The 25,385-nt window shown below is 39.5% G+C and overlaps 1 protein-coding gene across 4 annotated transcripts in view; it reads left to right on the top strand.

The window, feature by feature from the left end:
* The window catches only part of cadm1a (cell adhesion molecule 1a), a 491,156-nt gene extending 484,449 nt beyond the window's left edge, over window positions 1-6,707 (top strand). For all 4 annotated transcript variants that reach the window (XM_030745617.1, XM_030745616.1, XM_030745614.1 and 1 more), the window contains one exon: window positions 1,462-6,707. In XM_030745617.1, coding sequence (XP_030601477.1) covers window positions 1,462-1,580 — 119 coding nt within the window. In that variant the 3' untranslated portion in view covers window positions 1,581-6,707. The remainder of the gene's footprint in view (window positions 1-1,461) is intronic.
* The last annotated feature ends 18,678 nt before the right edge of the window (window positions 6,708-25,385 follow it).

Below are 25,385 nucleotides of genomic sequence, written 5' to 3'. Positions count from 1 at the left end.
GGAATACTTTGAGGACCTCAAAGTGATGACTCACCCATCACTGCGGTTGAGGTCACTGAGGTAGTTAGACAACACCTTGATGGCAGGACCCCTGGGGTGGATGATGTTGTTCTGTTGGCTTCATCAGGTGGTGGCCTCCAAGTTGCACTGGAGTGGTTTGCAGCCGAGTGTGAAGCAGCAGGTACGAGAATTAACACCTCTAAGTCTGAGGCCATGGTCCTCGGCCGGGAAAGGGTGGAGTGCCCACTCCGGGTCAGGGATGAGTTGCTGCCCGTGGAGGAGTTTAAGTATCTCGCTGACTTGTTCATGAGGGAGGGGAGAAGGGAGCAGGAGATTGAGAAATGGATTGGAGCTGCGGCAGTGATGAGAGAACTGAGCATAAAAGCGAAACTGTCGATTTACTGGTTGATCTACGTCCCTACCCTCACCTATGATCACGAACTTTTGGCAGTGACTGAAAGAATGAGATTGTGGATACGATAGGCAGAAATGAGCTTCCACCAAAGGAGAGATAAGGTGAAGAGGATGTTCCAGCAAATTCACCCCAAGCTCAGATTATGCAATACTCAGAGTAACTACAAAACCCCCAAGAGCTTCATCTCAGATACTTCAAGCCTCAGTTAGCATTTTAAATGTTAAAGTTCATGATGGCACAATTATAAAAAGACAGAAGAATGGCTTGTTTGGAACAGTTGCCAGGAGAAAAACTCTTCTCTCTAAAAAGATGGCTGCTAAAGATGGTTCTAAAAGCTACGAATCATGGGGTGTACTTAGTTTTTCACATACTGCTTCTGCTTTTTGGTTTAATTTCTGTTAAATAAATCATGACACATTGTAATATGTCATGTGTTGTTCATCTCGGGTTGTATTTTAATCAATTTAAGACCTGCTAAGGACTAGATTACTTTTTTATTATGTCCTGAAAAAACACATAAAACCTGAGAAATGAAAGAGAGTGCACTTTCTTTTCTCAGGACAGGATTATAAGACAGCCTTTTTTTTTTTTTTTTACAGCACTACAGCACCTTGTTTTCAAACAGCATTTGTGCTTTTTATGTGGCACTACTGTCTCTCATTCTATCTAAAATATTGTCATCATCACCTCTACTTTGATAGGCTGTGAATAACTCTTGTAAATTAGTTTTGAAGTGGCTGGCGAGTCCCTTTTTGTGTGAACTTGACAAGGTTAATTTGAAGGTGTGAGGAACGCTCTCCCTGACACTCAAGATCATTTTGAAACCCTGATTTTCATGTGCCAATCATAAAGGAAAACGAGGGGAAATGCTGTGTAATCTGAATATTGCAGCTTGCTGGTGTTCGGTATATGTAAATGGTCACACAGTGAAGGATTTGCATAATTGGGTGCTGAGAGATGGAGAGCCACATTTTAATCTTTTGTATCATCTGAGCAGCAGGCTATTATCCAGTTCGTGACACTGTCCTCCATCCTCTCCTCCTCAGGTACCTACTTCACACATGAAGCCAAAGGAGCAGACGACGCAGCGGATGCAGATACAGCCATCATCAATGCTGAGGGTGGCCACACCAATTCTGATGAAAAGAAGGAGTACTACATCTAATTCAAACAGGACCCCTCACCTCCAGTGTCCTTCTTGGGACACTGAAGGGTTTTTTGGGATGGGGAAAGGGGAAAGAGGTGGGGGTTGACAGAGGGGTTTGAATTGGATCAGTAGAGGGGTTGAGGGGTAGAAGAGACGAGGCATTTAAAAAAAAAAAAAGGCCTGGTTTTAAGCCGTTGTCTAGTCTAGTCTGCAGATGTAGATGGAATGTTTTGTGTGTTTAAAAAAAAATCGAAATCAAAAAAGGCTAAAAATGTTAGGGTTTGGGGTTTTCAGTATACAGAAAGGGGATGGGTAGAGGGTGGGAGGGTGTGCCAGAAATCACTGTAGAGAGCTTCACCATTCAACACCTCCCTAACTGCTGGTACAAATTTTATTTAGTTCAACCATTTGCAGAAAATTCTGTGCCTTGTTCTAAATTTTTTTGTTCTACCCATATTTTGCATTTGTGTTGATCATCATTTGCATAACCTTGTTGCTCCCCTTTTCCCGTTTCATCTTTCCACCTCGTAATTATCAGTGTGCCGTTGGCTTTTGTATGAGGGTAAAATTACACAGCCACTTTATTAATTTCTCTTAATGTGTCTGCACAAGCAGATCCTCTCCTGCATAACAAAAACTCTTTCCAGTATACTGTGATTTGTCTCAAGCCATTACTTTCTTCTCTTTCTCCCCTGAAGTTTTGACAGCTCTAAAAATGCATGGAATGCTTTACATATCATTGTACAAAGGACATAAATGAGAAACAGGCTTGTTGTACTGGACCACACATGACACCACAAAAAGAAACACAACTAAAAAAAAATGGCAGAAAGCTTAATATAAAATGATGTTCCCATTTGAACAGGCCGGTCCAATTTGAAATTTAAAAACCTCGGTTTGTTTTTGCAGAGCAGATACACTTCTGTATTACTGTCTTTTAAGGCATTACATTCCTTAGTGAAAAGAAGTAGTGCATTATTTTTTTTTCCTCGCTGCGCTGCCATTTCATTATTTTGATTTCTTCCTCTGCTCTGTATTATTTTTCTTCTATTTGACTGAATGGAAAGCCTGTCTTCCCACCGGCTTTTATTGAGTTGTAATGTTGGTTTTCAATTGATTTCCATCTGCTCTCACCCTAGAATATTTTTTATTATAAATGAGACAGTAAGAAAATGTAAATTGTCCTAAAATTGTTTTGACACATCCTTAGTCAAGATGCCTCGGTAATAAAAGGCTGTTGGAAAAAATATTTGGTGTTAATATTTGCCAATCAGCAGCTAACATTGCTGGTGTAGTGTATGCCATACAGCAAGTTTTCCAAGTAGAACGCCAGCCTTAATAAAACTCCAGACTGAAGCCCATTTAAATTTAATTTACATTTAATGGGTACATAAGCTACACAATACATAGCTGTCAAGGTCCTCCCATTAGCAGGTTCACATTATCTCATAGACACACAATCCAATGTAAATCAACCCAATGGAATCACAACTGTATTGTACACTAATCCTTACTAAGAAATATTTTTTACAACTTACTAGAATTACAATGGAGTACCTTTGTGAATTTTACCATATCACGTTCATCGTTGTCAGTTTTGTCAAACTGTAAAGTAAGGAAATGTTTATGGAAAGTGCGTGTCTTCAAACTGGAATGTTCTGAGAGACAAACCATTCACCCCCATCCAAACATACCATTAACCTCATAGCAGAATTGCTGATTGCTGATGTTTTGGCCAAACTGAGATATCCGCCTAACTATGCTCTGTTAAAATTATAGAGTCATTTAGACAGATATCTCAATTTAGCCTAAAAATGACTTAGCTAATTGTGCTATGTGGCTAACGATACACTACATGGACTAAAGTATTGGGCCACACAGCCTCTTAATCTTTGAATTCAGGTTTCAGTCCCGTTATTGCCACAGGTATATAAAATCAAGGACTTAGCCATGCAGTCTGCCTTTAGAAACATTTGTTAAAGTTGGGTCGTTCTAAAGAGCTCACTGAATTTGAGCGTGGTACCGTAATAGGATCGCCGCTGCAGCGAGTCAGTTTGTGAAATTTCATCCCTCCTGGACATTCCACATCTGCTGTAAGTGGTATTATTGGAAAGAGGAAGCACTGGAACCACAGGAACTCAGCCACAAAGTTACAGAGCTCCAACCCTCCTCTGACATTAACATCAGCATAGGTGTAATTAGTAGGTGACCCGGTACTTTTGCCCATGTAATGTGTATAGTTTTGCTCCAGTTCATCAATTTATGAACTCCAAAATATTAGTTTTGCATATAAGCTCCTGTTGTTTTTGCTTCTCTATTATGCTTTATGTACAATCTGCCAAAATCCAATGAGAATCAGTTTTGCTATGTTAGTTTGGGAGCACCGAGGACGCCAAAAGTAATTAACTGTTTATAAGATGACATAATACACATGTTGTGCTCCTTGGTGTTAATCATAGCAATGTGGGTTTACCGGTGACATTGTTTCTCATTATTATGTGTTCGCACAGCAAGCAACATGCTTAATGAATCCTTTCTCCATGTGACAGCTGTGGGTGGATAAAGTTGGAGGTCTCAGCTACAGTGTACACTTTGAAGAGTTTGAAACACTGAAAGCTTATTTATTTCATGGCTTTTTCTGTTATGATATTACATCACATTTTGAACATTTCTCAACACAAATGACAAACTCAACATGAACCAAACAGTGACAGCAGCAGTTTTTCCAGTCTTACTTTGGAGCTTCATTTATGCCCATGTTTTGTTTTGTTTCTTGTTCTTTTTTTAAGTAAAGCTGTTCTGAAGTTTTAAAAAACTAGAGTCAAGTGGACAAACTAAATAATATAAGTAAAGGAAAAGGTGGTAGTTAATTATTTTATTTTTAATGTTAATCTGTCATCCATTTACTGTTGAAAAAGTACTCATTTTATTTCAGTGCAAAATCAGAGATACCAATGTTTGCTTGTTTATTGATATACATTGCAATGTAAAGGATAAAGAGTAGAGGATGTAGAGGATGAAGTTACTTATGTTACTTGTTATTGACTGTAAAAAAGGAACACTGGTCACAAAAGCAAAGTTTGAAAAGAATAATATACAATTGTTGGCCACTTCATTAGGTACAGTACTGCAAATAATCAGCCAATCACATGGCTGCAACTCGGTGCATTTAGGCATATAGACACGGTTAAGATGACCTGCTAAAGTTCAAGCCAAGCATCAGAATGGGGAAAGAAAATTGATTTAAGTGACTCTGAACACAGCATGGTTGATGAGTTGGTCTGCGTGTTTCAGAAACTGCTGATCTGCTGGGATTTTCCCGCACAACCATCTCTAGGATTTACAGAGAATGGTCTAAAAAGGAGAAAATATCCAGTGAGCAGCAGTTCTCTGGGTGAAGATGCCTTGTCAATGCAGGGGGTCAGATGATAGGAAGGCAACAGTAACTCAAACGACCACTTATTACAACAAAGGTATGGAGAAGAACTTCGGTGAATGCAAAGCACTTTGAACCATGAAGCAGATGGGCTACAGCAGCAGAAGACCACACCAGGTGCCACTCCAATTAGCTAAGAACAGCAAACTAGGGGTACGCAATGAAAAAAAATTGTTCAGATGAGTCTCGATTTCTGCTGCGACATTTGGATAGTAGGGTCAGAATTTGGCATAAACAAGATGAAAACAACCATTTTGTCTTCTGTCAACGGTTCAGGCTGTTGGTGTAATCGTGTAAGAGACATTTTCACGCCATGCTTTGGGCCCCTTACTGCCAGCTGAGCACTGTTTAAACACCACAGCCAGCCTACATGAGTATTGCTGCTGACCTTATCAAGCCCTTTATGACCAGAGTGTTTCCATCTTCTGATGGTTGCTTCCAGCAGATCATCTCAAACTGGTTTCTTGAACTTGGCAAACCAAAGGATCTCAAGCCAACAGAACACATTTGGGATGTGGTGGAACAGGAAAGTGACATCATAGATGTTCAGCTGACAAAGCTGCAGCAACTGTGTGCAGCTATCATGTCAATATGGGCCTTCTTGAATCTATGCCATGAAAAATTAAGCCAGTTCTGAAGGCAAACAGGGCCCAATGTGTTGCTAACAAGGGTTACCTAATCACGTGGCCATTAGGTTTACATTTTCTGTACCTTGGAGTTATAAACAATCAGAAATGTAGAGGTGAGTATTGTTAAATGCTGCACCTGGCAAATTGGTGCAGTTAAGCCTTGCACTGAATGCATTTTTAAAAAATCTGCAAAATAATCCCAATGCTTATGCATTGAGAAGGCACCTGATGAGAATTAAAAATGTCACATACGCATACAATGATGCATGATTTTTGAATTATGACAGTAAGTAAAATTACAGCAATCTGATGTAAAAACTGTTAAGCATAGACAAATAACAGCTCCCAAACCTGCTCTTTGATTCCCTTGGGTTTTGTAATAAAATGTAACTATGTTTCAAAATTACTATGAATCAGTCCTGTCAGACCTTTTTCCCCCCCTTAAAATTACTCTTTGTAATTTTGATAGGAAAAATGTTTTTTGAATCAATCAACTGAAAGTGTTGCTGAACACCACTTTTCCAATCCACCACTATTTGGAGCATTTATGGATGGCTTCGTACTTAAAGGTGTTGCTTGCCATGTGTACACTCACTATGATTTAACGCTTCATTGTGATGTTAAAGCATTTGATTGGATTTTCTTAATGCGCAACTCGTATTGTGACACATTACCAATGTGATAGCTTTAATATTTCATGGTCATGCATGAAGACAACATTCAGCCGTTCCATGTTTAGATTTGGGGTGTCCAAAGGCATTAGACAAAGCTCTTGTGAAATTCACAGTGCAAATTATGCTTTCTTGACCATCTGTGCATTTAAAAATGTTTAATTTCGGGGTGATTTTAGAGCACAGGAAGTGTGATGGGAGGAGGTGTGGATATATTTTTAGTTTTGGATGTAGTAGTTGTAGATGGGGAGTTACGGGAGAGATGTTGCAGACAAAAATCAAAGATGTGTCCAACTCTCTCCATCTGTTTCTTGTTGAGTTAATTTTCAGAAGTTCTGGACTCACGAAGTAATTTTACCACAAGATTAACACTGTATGCTGACGACACTGTTTTGTGTTTGTTAATAGACGGGTGGGTGGGGGTGGGGTGGGGAACTGATTAGGTAAATGTTTCACGGTCTGGTGTCTGATTAAACTATTAATTGACTTGTTATTGTTGCTTTATGAATCACAGAGCAGATGTCACGTTCATCTGTAAGACTGATATTGTGTGATTTGTATTTTCCAGTGAGCACTATTTTGCTTCAGTGACATGTGGCAGCTTTGATTTAGATCAGACTTCAAAATATGTACTTGCCAATAAAGGAATAGAACTGAATATTGTCTTCTCCCTAAGGCTGATACATTAATATTTTATTTGTGAATATTAAACCTTTTGCAGATTGGAATGCCAGGAGTGTTACTCAAAATGCTTTACTTTATAATAAGATTTTTTTTTTTTTTTTTTTTTCCCAAATTTCCAAAATAAGAAACTGGAAAGAAATATTTAAATGTGCTTAATTATTCAGGATTTTAAGTGCATAGCAGAATGATAAGGTTATTGTACATATCATTTTATTTTCCATTAAATACCCATTGAAGTTTAAAAAAAAGTGGACCATTAAATTCTGTTGCTAATGTCCTGTCTCAGGTTCATGCCTTGCTGACTGATGTGACTGCATCTCAGGTAGAATGCAAAATTTAGGCCCCACCTATCAATGACATAAAAGCAAGTACAATGCATTCATTAAATAAATTACAACAAATAATTTTAGGTCCAAAAGCAAAAATGGTGAGATATTTTGCTTATATGTTGTACATGTTTTATGTATTTTCCTTAATATTTGGTGCACTGTAAAAGATGTGTTAAGTATTGCTTTGTGCTAACATAGATCATAAAGAGTACAATGTTTTTTGGAATGAAGCAGGATCAGAACTTGTTGTGGCTGTACTTCTGTCAATTTCAACACACCACCGCCTTTTGATTCCCAAAAAGTTTTGTTTCACCAGTCATTGTTTTCAGATTGATTCTTTTTGTCTCTCTGCTGTACTTGGGAAATGTTAATGTGTATTAATGGAGAAGAGGAGTTCCACATTCCCATACACATTTTGTATTGGTTCATAAATAGACATTTTTACAAAACAATGAAGAGTTCTTGTCTTAATAAAAGAGAAAAGATATTAATGTCCAAAATAATCAGTGTTGGTATTGTTTTTTATTTTTATTTAATACATTTTAGGTGTAATGTCAAAGGTAAAAACTTATTATAAGCAATTTTTAGAATGTTCTGGTGGATTTTCATGGATAATTGACAAAAAAAAAAAGATTGTTTGCTAGAATTTGAAATATGATGTATGGAAGAGTAATTTATGTAATTTAGCTACAGTTTTTTTTAAATATTCTATTTGTTATTGAGCTTGTACAATTGTTAGTGTTGATTAGCATACCTAATTTAAGTAAGCCTTCATGCATGTGTAACTATTCAGTGCAGTCCAAAGACAGCACCAATAGTCATGACCTCTAATGTATTAATTCCTGTTTCTGGACATGAATTTTGTCTTTTTTTTTCCCTCAAGCTAAATTTCCCCTTATTTTTGTGTTCCTCAACATGATTTTTCATTTGTCAAGTCAAATACATTCTGAATCATAAACCTGTAGACAAAATTGAAATTTTCAAATTTTAAAAGGGAAAAAATGTCTGCATAGATTGCTTTGGTTGCTAGCAGTCGCCCATAGGTTGCAAGGTAGACACCGACTTGTATGCAAACTCTCACCAACTACTCTACGAGCTGTGGTGAAACTTAAAAAAATTGCAGTTCAGAATGGAAATGGACAATGTTCACCTTCAAAGTAAAAGTTGTGCCAACCAAAACATTTCAAAAGGCAAAACTTTTACTTTGAAAGAGAATGGACTTTGTTTTACTTTGACTGAGGCCTCAGGGAGTACAGACTCAGTCTGTACAGCACAGTCTCACAGAAGTTTTCAAAATAGTCATGACCTCTAGTCCAGTGACTTTTTTCTGGATACAATTTTTTCTTTTTGTGTGTGTACACACGCACATGCATGTGTGCGTGTTCATGAACATAAATTTCCCACCATCATTTTCATGTTCCTAAACACAATTTTTCATCTGCCTGGTCTTATAGGTACTGATTCGTGTCCCATATACACAAAATGAATATTTTTGCTTTTAAAAGGGAAAATTCCATATCTGGACTTGAAGGGTGACTGCGGAATCGTTTCGCTGCTTCATGTTCAGGTTATACAAGTCGTTCATTTTCAAACATCATTTATATTATTTCTTTGATATGTCATTGTCTCAAAATGTGTCACTTTTTGGGTTGTATTAAAAACAACTTAGATATGTTTAAAAAAAGAATTTGGGTTAAATACAACAGTTACTGCTTCTTTTAAAGCTCTGTTCTCTTGGTTGTCAGGTGCTGCATCTTAAATGTGTCTGGACAACATCATCGTGCTGACTTCCAAGGAACAACGTGATGTGTCCATGAACAGAAACAGCCTTTTTCTTTTTTTTTTTTTCTTTTTTTTTTAGTAACCATTTCATGTTTTTCTAGTGAGAAATGCAATTCAAGTTGGATGTTTGGAGTTTCCGACGTTGTTCAATGAACATAGCTCGAGTACAGGAAACAGTGGAGGGGGTTTTACACTTAGTCTCATTTTGAAATGTCTCATAAAGCGTAATTATCCACACAGGTTCAGCTTCACTGAGCAGTGTTGATGAATATCACAAGTGTATTTTGATTGAGACAAAGGTAGGTGTAATAGGATGGCTTTGCACATCCACTCGTTCTTTGAAAGTGAAAGCCTTGGCAAGTGGAGGCGATATGAAATCTTTACCACGTGCATAAACCAGTGTGAACATGGAGTATAAAATCAGTACTCCCAATTAACACAAATAAAGTGTAATATGTTGAGAGCACCATGAAAGCTTTGACACATTTGGCGAGGTTTATACTCTGAAAAATCAATCTCGGATTCTGTGCTTGTTGAGTCAAGTGAGTCTTTTGAATCAACATCTGAAATATATGGAAATAGTACCATTGATCTCAGCACAGACAGAGTTGGTGTGAGGTGAGCTGTCATAGAAATGTAGTCCTCCATTCATATTTAATGTTTGAGATTCAGGTTTACTTTAGACGTTAACAGACCTGTAATATTCAGTATTCAGTAGATGACTTGAGTAGAAGACGATATTATCTTTTTAATTACATTTTTGCCCCAGGCTCTCATTATACCTCAAGTGCTGTACATAATGAGCCAACATCTTAAATAAGTAAAGGTGATACTGCTATTGATTAGAAAGTCAAGACCTGAGGCAGGCTATCAGTCATAGAAAATGTACTTCTGAGTTCATGTTTAATGCGTGTGTCAGTTGATCTCTTATGGAATCATTACTCACTATCTTCAAATAACTATCAAAAGAAAGAAATCCTATTCATTACACTTTAACAGACTCTGTTCGCAAATGGCTCCGTCCTAATAAAGCAAAGTCGAACATTCATGTCCTCGCTGATGATGTTTTGTACACGGTAATATCCATTACATGCGGCGACATTATTTGAGTCATCACATATAGTGTTTTGACTCTGATTAATGAACTCTGTTTAAAAAAAAAGTATCCTTGATACCATTTGCATATATTCAGGGGATTGGTTGTTAGCACCTACCCAGAGGCCATTAAGATTAGAAGGCCATGAGGAGGCTCTGTAAAGCAAACCTTTGCAGCCTTGTATCAACAGGTGAACAAGAAGTGATTATGAATGATTTAGTAACTGCGAGATGGTGAGGGGCAGGAAAGAGCAGAGCTATAAACTCTGGTGGTAATGGCAACCCTTAAGGCTACTGGGGAAATTAGGCTGTCTGTAAGGTCAACAATTAAGTCTACTTGTCTTTGCTCTGCAATCAGACCAGGTCGCCATTATGCAGAGAATGCTTTTATGAATCCTTTTTACATGCATATTGAGTAAGTAATTAGTTATATGTTTTACTCCATATTTAAATCTGTCTGCTGAAAATTACATTAGTACTCTATTATTTTTCTTTTAAGGAATCGTGACATGCCAGATAATGTGAGATTGGCCCTTTCCTTAAGGTTAGGAGAAAACCACGGTTTGTCTGAAAGTTGATATTTGCTTGTTATGGATGAGTTTGTCTCTGAGTCCATAGATTATTTTTCATGTTGATGTTTTCTGAGTTTGTTGTTAAGATGTTTACATATTTTGGATTGTGTGTTTCATTGAGCCTCTTAGTTTCACTACTATCCATTACTGATCTGTTTTTTTGTTTTTTTTTGTTTATTATTATGAGTCTCCTAGTTGTTGATATTTGGAAATCTAGTTTCTGTTTGTGTTGTAGTTTCTGTTGTTTCCTTGTGTTTCAGTTTTTCCTGCCAAGTTATGTGTTTCCCTGTTATGTTTCTTCCTGTTTTATTTTGGTAGTCCCTTGTTTCTTGTACTTCATCCTTCATCATATTGCCATTCATTAGTTTCACCTGTACCTTGTTTTCCCCAGTTGTGTCTTGTCTCCCTGATTGTCCTCAGTGTGTTTGTCTTTCCTGTGCTGTTTGTCTGTTTTCCTGCCGTGTGTCCTCTGGGTTCTTTGCTTTGTTTTAGGACTTTTGCATACTACCTTATGAAAGATCAGTTTTGTGAGTTTAACTTCCTGCATCTCGCTGAAACTATGACAATACTAATTTAGCACTCCGTTAGTCACACCTTGATTGTACCCTTTTACCTTCAGAACTGCATCCCAAAGGCACTCTACTGGATTGAGTGTCATGGTCCTGCGCCATTTACGCAGCGTTTTGTCTTTTTTCTGTGAGATTCTTTTTTTTATTGTTGTATTTCTGCTGTGTTTCTTTACAGTTTAGATCCTTAGTCCTGTTATGGTTTCTGAAATCCTTTTATTAGTTATTGTATTTTAGTCTGGTTTCCCTTTGTTCTTGTCTTCCCTGCATCTGTTTTCCTGCCTTGCTCCCGTGTCTGTGTTTAGTTTCATTTCCTGTAGTTTCCCTGTGTGTTGTTTTAGGTTCCATTTAGTCAGGTATCCTTTAGTTCCCAATAGCTTTTAGAGTTTAGTTCTCTCTGTGTCCCTTTTGAGTCCTCTTGTGTCTTTTTCCTCAGGGTGTCTGCCTCCCCTGTGATGTCAAGTTTACATTTGTTTTCCCAGTCTTCTCTCTCGTCTTATTTTGCCGGTCTTGCGTCCTGCTTTGCTGCCCCTTGTCTCGTTGTGTGATTATGTCCACCTGTGCCTCGTCCATCCCAGGCTGTGTCTGTGTATTTAAGGTCTGTGTTCTGTAGTTCATTGTCGCGTTGTCCTCAGTTCTCCTGTAAGCTGTGTGCTCTTTCTGGTGTTGTTCCTTTTTTTTTTTTTTTTTTTTTTTTTTAATTTATTAATTTATTTTTTTTAAATTAAGGCCTTCATATTTTTGGATGTAGCTCTTGCCTTGACCTTCGGAATTTGTATTTTTGTAAATTCAAGCATTAAAACTACATTTCAAGCTAAGTTTGTCTGTGTTTGGGTCCCACCTTGCCACACAGCCAACACTCTGACATTGAGATCTGGTGACTGTGGTGCACAGTGAATGCAGTGTCATGCTCAAGAAACCAGTTTGAGATCATTTGAGCTTTGGGACATGGTGCGTTATCCTGCTGGAAGCAGCCATCAGTAGATGGGTACACTGTGGTCATAAAGGGATGGACAACAGCAATGCTCAGGTAGGCTATGTTGTTTCAATGATGCTCAGTTGGTACCAAGGGACCCAAAGTGTGTCAAGGAAATATCCCCCACACCATTACACCACCGCCAGCAGCAGCAGCCCAAACCATTAGAAGCAAGACAGAATGGATCCATGCTTTCATGTTTGCAACAAATTCTACCCTACCATCAAAATGTGAGCAGAAATCAACTCATCAGACCAGGCAATTTTTTCCAGTCATCTCTTTAGCTTCATGAGCCCATGCAATTGTAGCTTTAATTTCTGTTCTTAGCTGATAGAGGGACTTAGTGTGGTCTTCAGCTGCTGTGGCCCATCTGCTTCAATGTGTGTTGTGCATTCAGAGATGCTCTTTGCATACCTTGGTGTATGAAGTGGTTATTCGTGTTACTGTTACTGTATCAACTTGAAGCCGTCTGGCCATTCTCCTGACCTTAAATCACCTTTCTGAACTTCAGCAGGTCTTCCTGACCAGTCTAAATGCGTCTAGTTGCTGGCGTGTGATTGGCTGATTAGATATTTGCGTCCAAGCATCTGTGATGGTTATACATATTTAATGTGGAAAAACAAATTCTAAAGGCAGAATATTTTCAGTTAAAATTTACTGATCAATATTTTTACAATTTGGTTAAATATTTACATCCTAAGAAACTGGATTGTGTGATTCATGGATCAAAATGAGAACAATGGAATAAGTTATTAAAAAAAAAAAACCCTGAACTATATGAAAACAATGGCATCGTGAAGATACTGCAGGGCACCTTCTGACCTTTTCCCTTAATACGTGCACCACATGCACATTAGGCCTCTAAACATGTGTATTTGAAGTTGTTATGAGGGTGACCAATAATTATTCATGAATTTATACATATTTAATATTAATATAAAAACTTTTGTTCATTGGTCTGCATAATCTAAAAAAAAGATGCTCACAATTATGTGTGATTGCTTTACTGTGAGCGTTCCTTGAAAAGAGAACATTACTTTATTTCCTTCATGGCTGATTAGTTCTTATTGAGCCCAAGGCAGAGAAAGATAAGAAAAAAAGGAAGAAAAAAAATAACCATCTTTCTTCTGCTCTCTTCGCTGAGAAAGCAGTGCTTTATTGCACAGCCAGTGTAGACATGCATAACAAATACTCTAGCGGTCATTCACCTTTCCCCTCTCTCCTTCTGCCCTTTCCTGAACCTTTTATTTTCCTAGCAACCTTCACTTCCCTTTGTTGACCTCTTCTCTCTAACTAGTGCCACTCTCTCATCATTACATTTCTACTCACTCTTCCACAAGACGAAACCCCAGCATGCATCATGGGAGATTTAAATTAGACTATTTTAGGATATGGCATCTTGGAAACAAATTAGAACAAAAATACTTTGAACAAATTTAGCCAGGCAAACATGCAAAACAACCAGAACATCTGAGGAAATCATAAATCATGATCACACACACAAAGATAATGTTAAGGTAGTCTGACAAGAAGCAACCGCATGATGATAACATCACCAGAGCTGTGGTCCAGATCATCGTTTAACAGAGTAACTATATTTTATGGATACAGTATTTATATCTCTCATCGATCAATCTATATATTCATACAGACAGATATATAAATGTGGGTAATCCACTGACATTCTAACCATTGTTCCCAACTGAAGGATTCGCATTTGTTTCCCTACTTAATTTCTCTGTCACCATTGAGAGCTCCACAGCTGAAAGCAACTGAATTATTTAGTGTTACAATTCAGAATAGTGAAGATGATCAGCAGAAACAGTTGATATGGTAATATATTATAAAACCCTAACACCTTATCCAATTCAATTTCATTTTATTTACATAAATCACAACAAATAGTCACCTCAAGGCACTTTATATTGTAAGGTAAGACCCTACAGGATGTCAGGTACTTCTGTCAGATGCTGCTGGCATCACAGGGTGGTGTTTGGCATTGGTGCCTTGACACACCAGCTGTGGCAATATTAGACACCAACAGAAAGCTGCCCTCTATTAAAGAGCGATAAAGACAACATCTGGAGAGTGGAGGGGTGGTTAGGATTCATATCAGGAAATCTTTTTGTACTGTTTAGGACTTTGCTATCGTTGGCCCGCTTTCATTTACACCTGCTTTCTTTTTTTTCTTTGTCACCCATCACAGTTAAGTATAGGAAAAGATGATTGGGTATGTTTTAATCCACACTTACTTTAATCTCAACATTAATCCTGCAGTTGACAACCCACCTGGTTCACTTAATGTAACCCCAATGGGTCATTTACAAGTGTCCATTTGTGATGACTGATGAACGCCTCATCACAAGTAGGAATCCAGTGCAACCAGTGCAGAGCCAGTCACTTAGGAAATGCCCTGGAAGATGTGGAGTCATCCATCTACCTTAGAAGTAGCATTAGCGAGCATGGAGGGCAAAGATGCAGATGTCCAAAGGTGCAAAAGTACTGACATTCTGTACTTAAGTAGAAGTACAAGTACTTGTGTTAAAAAATACTTAGGTAAAAGTCGAAGTACTGGTTCAACTTCTTTACTTTAAGTAAAAGTAAAAAAGTACAGGCTCTGGAATGTACTCAAAGTAAGAAAGTAAAAGTAGCTCTCTGGAGAACGTTTCTACCTGCTATTTTTGTGTAAAGCTAACTGAACCTTATTATATATTACATGAGAATAGAAATGTTATTCCAATCTAAATTTTAATTCTAATGAATGCACTCAGCTTGAATCTGTTATGTAGGACACAAAGTGATACAGGGAATTTAAACACAGCTCTATTCTCTGTGTCCCTCCATAGTAGAGGGGTGGAGGAACCCTAAGATCAGCTGTAGTGGCTCTGCATGGGGAGAAGAATCATAACTTTCTATTGTGAGCTCCAGTAATGATGTTGGTGTGCAGGCTGTGATCAGCTGACCTGCTGCTGCTGCTCTGAGGTTTACTGCTCCGTGTGGATGAACTGAATTCACAAAGATGTAACCCAGTATTTCACAGCTATCTGAGCTGATCTCCATCCCCTACACTGACAGCATGCAGGCTGTAGAAATGCTGGATTCAGTGAATGAATCTCAGCATCAGCAGCTTTGATTCAAACTCATCTCTGCTGCACTGATGTAACCTGTAACTCTGACCATCACACAGCCTCTGTGCACCAACACAGAGCTTTACTGTAAATACAGTACAACAAGCTGATCTGTTTATTACACACTAAACTGCAGTATTTTCATACAATCTTTGAATTACACAAAGTCAGCATACTTCAGTTTGTTTTCCAGTCCTTATTTTGAATTCTAACCTCTCGTTTTCCTCTCCTGTCCTCTCTCTCTTTGCTCTTCTTTTAGCTAGCAGACACATTGTGTGACAAACTGCACACACTTTGTGTGTTTGCTGATATTTGTTGAGCATTTAGAAACACTGCACTTAAAATTACCTGCCACATGTTACTCCCTTTATGATCACTCCTCTTCAGTAGCGCTAAGCTAAGCTGTTTATGTCCCACGAGCTCAACTTAAGGACTCCGTCCGGCCCCCTGTAACCCCTGATTATAGCGCTATAAATGAGACATAATTATATGTGTTTGCGTATTTAATCCCTTTGTACCCTATAAGCCCCGGTGATGAGGATACGATCGTCTCTTTTGTGTTGTATTCCTCCGTTTAGGCTCAAATCGTTTGATGTTTGACGGAAATGCAAACTTCTCTCTGACGTGTTTAAAAAGTAAGGAGTCTGTTTTAAAAATGTAAGAAGCAGAAAGTACAGATACTTGTGTAAAATGTAAGGAGTAAAGTAGAAAGTAGTCAGAAAACTAAATACTCAGAGTACAGATACTTGAAAAATCTACTTAAGAACAGTAATGAAGTATTTGTACTTCGTTACTTCCCACCTCTGCAGGTGTCAAAGCAAGGACAGCAGCAGCTTTTGTACAGCTCAAGAACACCTGGAGCTTCTGAGTTTTGTCACAAAGAGCAAAAATCCAGCTCTTTAACGCCAGTGTCAAATCAGTGCTTTTATATGGGGCTGAGACATGGAGGATGACAGACTGCTCTCAGTTTATCAACAACTGTCTGAGAAGAATCCTTCAGATTTCATGGCCAGACAAGATCAGCAACCTGTAGAAAAAGTGCCAGCAGAAAAAAAGAAACTGGAAGGAGAAGGTGGGGATAGATTGAGCACACGCTACAAAAACCAAGGTCAAACTTCTCAACAGGGCTTTAAGTGGAACTCCCAAGGAAAGAGGGAGAGGCTGGCCAAGAAACACCTGGCCGAGACACCTTGAGACAAATACCAGGAAAATGGGCCTTACTTGGAGCCAGCTACAGGCAAAGGCACAGGGCAGAGGACTCTGGAGGTCTGTTGTTGATGACCTACATCCTGCAGGGGTAAAGGCTAACACTTGTGTGATGAGTTGGGAAAAACAGATCTGTCTCTTCCGTGCCATGGCTCTGTGAGTCAAGGCCCTGGCACCACGAGGGCAGTGGTTTTAGCAGTGTTTGATTTCCCAGGACAGGATAGGCTGCAAAACCTCTTGAACAAAAATGAAGCATAAAGTCATGTTAATGTGCGTATAATGTCATGATCCTTTAGTTTCCATAGTTCTTTGATTCTTTTCCTCTGTTCTTTTAGTTTCTCCATCCCTGCTGTTTCATCCTGTTTCTATTTTTTTTCTTCTGCACGTGCTTTCATGTCCTTATAGTCATTTCCTGTTTCATTACTTTCTACGTGTATCTTTTATTAACCAGTTACATCTGTATATATAAACTCCTGCCTTTCCCATTATGTTGTTCACCAGTCTCTGATTAAAATCTTCCTGTCTCCTTAAGTTAAGGCTTTGAGGGTTTTTTGTTTTTTTTTTTCCTCTCTTGTTGGATTTTTTTTGTAGGACTTCTTCAACAAGCTTTAGCTTTTTTTTTTTTTTGGTATTAATCATCTTGTCTGGCTTTTTAGTGTCTTGCGTTTTGATGTACTGAAAATTACTCATACCATAATAAAACACACCATGATGAAAATCTCGATGTTTTTGAAGTTTTGCTAGCAGCAAGCCACACTTCAGTCTGCTGCTACCTCATGAGTCATTACAAATCGCACAGCATCAGTTATAGCTGCCTTGAAGATTCATTTGAACATGTAGACATGCTTGTAGATTTGGAAACAAATTTGTCCACATGGACGGGTGCTTATAGCTAACCGTTTTCAGAGGAAGGTTTTTTTTTTTTTAAGCGGCGCGGTGGTGCGGTGGTTAGCACTTCAGCCTCACAGCAACAAGGTCCTGGATTTGAATCCACCATCTTGCTGGGACCTTTCTGTTCTCCTTGTGTCTGCGTGGGTTTTCTCCCACAGTCCAAAGTTAGTGCAGTTAGTGGGATTAGGTTAAATGGTGATTCTAAATTGCCCACAGGTTTGATGTGAGTGTGAATGGTTGTTGGCCCTGTAACAGACTGGTGACCTGTCCAGGGTGTATCCTGCCTCTTGTTCCATGGCAGCTGCGACAAGCTCCAGCCCCCCCCCCGTGACCCTGAACAGGATAAGTAGAAAAGATAAATTTTTCTTGAGCCACTTAACAGTGACCTATGAATTACTCAAGCATAAAAAAAGGCACCTAACTCAAGAGATGAACCAGTGTTGTCTACACACAATAGATAAATTAGCACCAAACTAGTTGTAAATTGTATCTTTGGACACGTTGTTACTGGCAGCCTGTCAAAAAAAAAAAAAAAACACATCCTTTGTTTCCGTTCCTTTAGTTAAATATATGAAAGATGCCAAAGGCAACAGTTTGACAGACAAATAACTGAATTTTTGCACCAACAAGATGATTCCGAAAGAGCCATTAGCTGAAAACTTCTCCCTAAAAAATTTGATGAAACTGACCACGTGGAGGAGAAAAGACCTGACAGCTGATGCATTTACTGTTCACTGAAGCCTCATCAGAAATGATCTCAGTGAAAGGGCAACTGCCGAGAAGCCATTCTTAAGCAAGGGAGAAAGGGGGTACCAAATTATGCAAGCACTGGCCTGAAAATCAGTGGCAATAGGTCTGATGGAGGGATGAATCTAAATTGGCAATTTTTGGTTCAAATTGTTGCCAATTTGTACAGGAGAGGTCAGGAGAGGTCAGGAGAGGCACGACAGTGAGAGTCTACAGCCATCTGTAAAACATGATGGAGGCTCTGTCACAGTTTGGGGCTGCATTTCAGCCAGCAGTGATCTTGTTGAAACTGATGGAAATATGAATGCAGAAAAGTACTGTTAGATGTTGATCCACCATGCAATGCCATCTGCAAAGTGTCTGATTGGTAACTCTGTCACTTTTGATCATAACAATGATCCCAAACACACACTGCCAATACAGTGAAAGCATGCATGGATAGAAAAACACTATCTGTACTGTTGCACTCAATGTGACCCTGTGTCCTATACTGAGATTCACAGCCAGCTAAACTCTCTTACATCACTTCCTCCAAGGAACAGGCACGTGTTAATGTAAAAAAATGTAAAAAGTGTGAAACTGAAAGATACCAATATACAGAAAACACTTAGTATACAATAAAAAAATGACAATAGGTTTGCTTGAATCAAATAGCATTTTCTTCTATGTACAAGGTGCGTTAAAGGGTTATTTCCAACTTAGCGGTTACATTACAGGAATTCAGATCGGATCTCACTATATCGACACATAGCGCATAACATCTCAAACTTATTTCAGTAATCACATGCTTAACATCTTACAAACACATACAACCTTGAAATTTACTCATATTGCCACTCAAAGGGATATGAAGGAGCGGATGGCTTTGGGTTGGCAGAGACACACCACGCTTTCTCTACCTCCTGAGAAAAACTACTTCCGTTCACTTCTATTTACAAATCAGCCCAACATAGCGCATTGTGAAAACCTGCGCCTCCCCACAGGCTCGGAGAGACAACAACACAAAAACAGTTCCAACACACTATCAGTCATGGATTGGCCTCCCCAGAACGTGGCCCTCAACATTACTGAAGCAGTGTGGGATCATTTTGACAGAGAACAGAACAAAAGGCAGAACCATCCAAAGAAGAGCTTTGAATGTCCTTCAAGAAACATGCAGAACTATTCCTGAAGACTATGTTGAAGAATAAAGATGGTCCTTCCAAATATTGACTTCCAAGCTTGTTAGAATTACACGTTATAGACTGTACTTCCTGGTATGTTTGCATGTTTCATATAAATTGCTGCACTTCTTTCCTATTTCCTTAAAATATAAAGATATGAGGGGTTGCTCAAAAACTTTGCAGAATATTGTAAAACTGAACTGCCCAAAGATTGGATTTCAGCCAAATTGCAGCTTTGATGTAACTGCAGGGTACCTTAACCAGCAGCAAGCTATAATTCACCAAGGTCTAGACCTGTGTAGTTTTTTAGATCTTAAAATAAAATCTGAAGGAAAACAGCTGGATTAAAAAAACAAAAACCAAATCACTGCTTTAACCTGAGAACATGCTTTATTCAGTTCAGGCTTATTTAGTAACTGTGTGGTGACAGAGGGCATGAGGGCCGGCTCGGTCCCTTTTCTACTCAGTACTTTCACTTCCCTCCATCAACACAGAACAAACATGGCTGCAGGCATGTTAAAAATGTATTTAACATTTACTTTGGTCACGACGAAGACTCAGCTTCTTTTAAATAACAGCTCAGGTGACCTTTCACACAGTGGCAATGACATTAATAAAAGAAAATGGCATATATAAGTGATGGTATTCATAACTTTTTTTTTTTTTTTTTTAAGCTCTGGCTTGTTAGTTGTTGAAATTTACTCCTAATCAAACAGGAACCTGCTGGGTCTGAAAAATGAAGCCAAAAAGTGCAGTTTCTGTAACGGCCATTTCACGAATGGTTCCCAAAGTAAGTCAGTCCCATGTAAAAATTCTCACATTGAGGGAAAAACCACAGTCTGGTACCAAAAAATGGTCTCAATGCAAACACAATTTTTACAGCTAATTTCCCACTTGATAACAACTGTGCCTGTTTGGATTTTGTAAAGGCTTAAAGTCAGAGGTGATTGACGCTCCTTTCGCTGCCTGCTCAGCCTGCACCATCACTGCACCATCAACCATGTTTGTGCTGGTGGCACCTTTTTAGAGCATTTAAGTTGATTATCTGAATAGGCCGGCATGTGGTGCAGCCAATGCTTCAGTTTTAGTGAGTGAAACTCTAGTATTTTTTTTTTTTTTTTTAATTGACGCAGTGGCGGCGCAAGGGGGGTGCTATGGCTCCCCCTGGAAAAGTCATAGCACCCCCTTCAGCACCCCCAAGAAAATAGCTTGTGTCTGTGTGTGTTGAGAACTGAAAGAACAAACGATCCTTCATAGCACCCTCAGTAAAATGCTTAGCCCCCCCCTTAGCACCTGCAGAAAAATATTTCTGGAGCCGCCACTGAATTGACATGTCAGCACTAATTACTGGGTATCTGTGTCAGTACTTTTCTCCTATACATAGACTATAGATTCTTATAATTTCACCCTTTCTGCCTGCACAAACAAACATGGCTGCAGCTTCAAATTGCAGAGTGTATAAACCAATGGGTGACATCGCCTTAGCTGCATCCATCTTTTTTTAAACAGTCCGTGGGCCTCATTGATCACAGGTGTAGCAGTAAAGGCACCACCTGTTGGTTTGTAGTTAATGCATTGACATGAAGCTGGTATTGATTGTGTTGGCTAACTAGTGAGAGAGGATAATGACTGAGACACTGCCCGCTTTCCTCTTTGCTCTCGCCGGTTCTCCTTTGTATTTTAAATCCACTCACCTGAAAACGTGCCCACCTTTGTCGCAATATCTCGAAAACAAAACAACTTTCAGTCACTTTTGATTTCAGACATTGTTTAATGCATTACCCTTCTGTCACACGCACGCTTGTTTATAGTTTAAATGTAACTTCCATTCAGCCACAAGTCCCTTCTGTTTGAGTTGTTGTCATTGTTGGATTTGTGAGCAATAGCCACTTACCGGGGAGAACGGCACCTCTATTTATTTGACTCCCCCAGAAAATTGCTCTGTGACATTCAGCATTTGTTATGATTGCTTTGTTTTCAGCTGCAATTTGTGCTCAGTGGGTCATTTTGATTTTCAGGTGGGCATTTTTAAATGTATATTGTACATTATACTGCATCAAAAACCTACGTGGGGCTGATGTTTGAGCCCAATTTCTTGTTGATGTGTTCATATAAAATGTGTTAAATAAATTAGATTATGAATGAAGAAAGCCTGGCTTTGATTTGATATTGCTCGGTGACAGCTGGGCGGTCACTGAGCATCTCTCTGGATCTCTCTGTCATAGATTATTTCTTTTATGAAACAGCCAAATGAGATGAGCTAGGCCGGTTACCCGTCCAGTCTTTATGACCTAGCGCTGACCCTGGCTGGCGATGTCAGTTTACTGGCAAAGATGATGTGCAGGAGGAAGGGGCACGGGCTGCTTTCAAGTACCAGACAGTGTTTTGTTTGTCTTTCATAACTTCCAGCATGGACTCACTACCTGTTTTATTTTTTATTAGTTCTTCTTCCTCTTTTCCCCCCATTTTTCTGCCAGATCTGTGTTCAATATGCTAGTGAATTTCAAAAGATGTGACTAATATGAAAAAGCCAAAAAGGTAAACATTCATGTACTATCTATTCATTACATATAAAATGAAATGTTTCAAACATTTTGATTGTTTTCATTTTTTTTATGATTGTGACTTATAGGGGCAGTGCGGTGGTACAGTGGTTACCTCACAACAAGAAGGTCCTGGGTTTGAATCCACCCTGGGGCTTTTCTGTGTGGAGTTTGCATGTTCTCCCCATGTCTGTGTGGGTTCTCTCCAGATACTCTGGCTTCCTGCCACAGTCCAAAGACATGCATGAGATTAGGTTAACTGGCAATCCTAAATTCAATTTTCACTTCAATTTTATTTATATAGCACCAAATCACAACAAACAGTCACTTTAAGGTGTTTTATATTATAAGATAAAGACACTGCAGTAATTATAATAATTGACTGTAGATGTGACTGAGTGAGTGAATGCTTGTGTGTGTGTGTGTGTGTGTGTGTGTGTGTGTGTGTGTGTGTGTGTGTGTGTGTGTGTGTGTGTGTGTGTGTGTGTGTGTGTGTGTGTGTGTGTGTGTGTGTGTGTTTTAGCCCTCGTACAGACTGGTAACTTGTCCAGGATACAGCCTGCCTCTCACACTGAGCTGGGATTGGCTCCAGTCCTGCATGACGCTGAATTGGATAAGCAGAAGAAAATGGATGGATGTGACTTATAGCTCCTGAAAATCACAAATCCAGAGCCTCACGTTATTAGACTAGTTAATTTAATCATCGGTCGATTACTGTTCAATCAGTTTCTCTTGTAGTTCAGCACATTCTGATCAGGCGGGTAAACCAGGCCGGTTGATGTTGATTCCTTTGCTGAGCAGCCTGTGAGAAAGCATCATACGGCTGCTACATACTGACTAGAACAAATAAGTGTTGTTAATAAAAGTTTAGTCAAGTTGTTTATTATATTTAGGTTTGTCAGGTCATGTAAACCTCAACAGTCATTTCAGAGACACCATCATCAGAGCAGGGAGTCAAATTAGCAACCTTGTCTTTATCTTCCACAGGTTGCCTGCTGAATTTTTTTTTTTTTTTTTAGCTGGCCACCCAAAAACTGTAGACTGGATCTGGTTGTGATTATGATAATTTGAAAGAATAAAACTAAGTAAAGCACCGGATCAAATGAAAACTGAAAGAAACAAATCCATTTAGGAAAGAATCTAAAACCAAACTGAACCGAAAATAAAAGCTTGAAACAAAACAAAAAAACACATGCATATCTTTCCATTATGTGGATTCATTTACCGTAACACTGGCAATCAGGATTAGCTGTCACACAAAGTTGTTTATCAACTTGCTAAGCTAACCTACGGCTTCCCAAACTACTGTAGGTGTGAGCGTGTTAACATGTTAGGAACAGCTTTGGCAACATCTGACCAATCACACTGCGTATTGTACCTGCGGCTGAGTGGCTGCTTTTACAGAGGGCGAATAAACTACAAAAGTAGAAAAACATGGAGGTTACACACAAAATACAGAATGAAAGTAACACAGCTGCTGTAGAGAAATCAGCAGTGTGAGAGGAAAAGCTCTGCACAGTAGTTTTGTGTTCAGGCTCTGTATGAATATGTGTGCGACCGGAAAACAGCTGCTATATTAAAGTTTTGCAGAAATAAAACTGGAAAAAATGCCAATTGTGTGAGTTAAAAGACTTATTAATATCACAGCTTTATTATTAGGACACACAGGTTTTATCCAACAAACTCTGAGTGTCTCTCTGACTCCTCCCCTCCTGCTGCACCTGAACCACCTGTCTGACACTCGCATTCATTTCCTCATTCATAAAGACGCTGCAAAGCGATCAGAGGAGCGAATTCATCTGCAGACGTTTTATGTTTCTACAAGCACTGAAATCCCAGTTAGACGTTAGTTCGTTAATTTTGTCCGTAACATGAAGCTTTTACAGTCATTCACTCGTCAACAGGCTGTAAGGACGGAGACAGCGATGATGTCATGGATTTATAATGAGGCAGCTGCAGCTGTCAGACTGTCAGTCAGTTCCTCTGAAACATTTACTGTAGTTACTGTAGCATCACTGTTACATCAGACTGATCTGGATGAACCTTTAGACACAGAACACACTGATCAGTGATCAAGGATCAATCATTGGTCGTGTTGGAAAAGCTCCCTGATGGAAAAATGTCTGGATGGATAGATAGATTGATTCAACTTTTTTTGTCATTGCACATGTCTCAAGTACAGGCAAAAAAATGCAGTTTGCATCCATCCAGAAGTGCTTTAGCAAAACTGTAAGCATAAATATAATGTGAATGTACACGGTATACAACATTGTTGTGAAGGCGCCATGACTACAAGTATATACAAGCTATAACTGTGGTGAATGTACAGGCTGTGAACAGGATTATACATGTTACATGTGTTACAGATTAATTTAAGTATATGCCAGTTGTTCAGTTATGGATGGCTGTGTGTGTGTGTGTGCGTGCATGTTCAGTCCATGATTGTTTATGTAGTTCAGATGTCAGGAAGCATTGTTCAGGAGTGTGACAGCTGTGGGGAAGAAGCTGTTCCGGTACCTGGTGGTCCTAGTCCGGAGGCTCCTATAGCGCCTCCCAGAGGGCAGGAGGGTGAAGAATCCGTGTGCTTGGTGACTGGAGTCTTTGATGATTTTCCTAGCCCTTTTCAGACACCGCTTCCTGTAGATGTCCTCTATGGCAGGAAGTGGTGCTCCGGTGATGCACTGGGCGGTTTTCACCACTCTCTGCAACGCCTTCCAGGCCGAGGCAGACCAATTCCCGTACCAGACTGTGATACAGTTGGTCAGGATGCTCTCGATGGTGCAGCAATAGAAGTTCACCAGGATGTCTGGGGACAGATGGTTCTTCCTCAAAGTCCTCAGGAAGAAGAGGTGCTGGTGAGCCTTCTCGACCAGTTTGGAACAGCTGGTCATCCAGGTAAGATCCTCGGAGATGTGAACTCCCAGGAACTTGAAGTTGTTCACATGCTCTGCCTCCATCCCCTTGATGTAGATGGGTGGATGTGGGTTAGCATTCCTCCTGAAGACCACGATGAGCTCCTTGGTCTTCTCTGTGTTGAGCAGCAGGTTGTTGGTGTCACACCACTCAGCCAGACGATCCACCTCCTCCCTGTAGGCAGCCTCATTGCTGTCAAGATTTGAGATGTGCTAGGACCAGCCGCTCGAAGCATTTTGTGATGATGGGGGTGAGGGCTACCGGACGGTAGTCATTAAGACTTGATGGGTTGGAGATTTTGGGTATCGGGATGATGGAGGTGGATTTGAAGCAGGTCTGTACCACAGCACGGGCCAAGGACAGGCTGAATATGTCTGTCAACACTCCTGCCAGCTCCCCAGAGCACGCTCTGAGAACACGTCCAGGGATGCCATCAAGACCTGCTGCCTTGTGGACTTTAATCCTGCTCAGCACCGCTCCTACATCGGTGAG

This window comes from Archocentrus centrarchus, chromosome 14 (assembly GCF_007364275.1).
Source record: "Archocentrus centrarchus isolate MPI-CPG fArcCen1 chromosome 14, fArcCen1, whole genome shotgun sequence".
NCBI lineage: Eukaryota > Metazoa > Chordata > Actinopteri > Cichliformes > Cichlidae > Archocentrus > Archocentrus centrarchus.
Note: the sequence above shows the minus strand (reverse complement) of the source record. Positions and strands in the feature narration are given on the sequence as shown.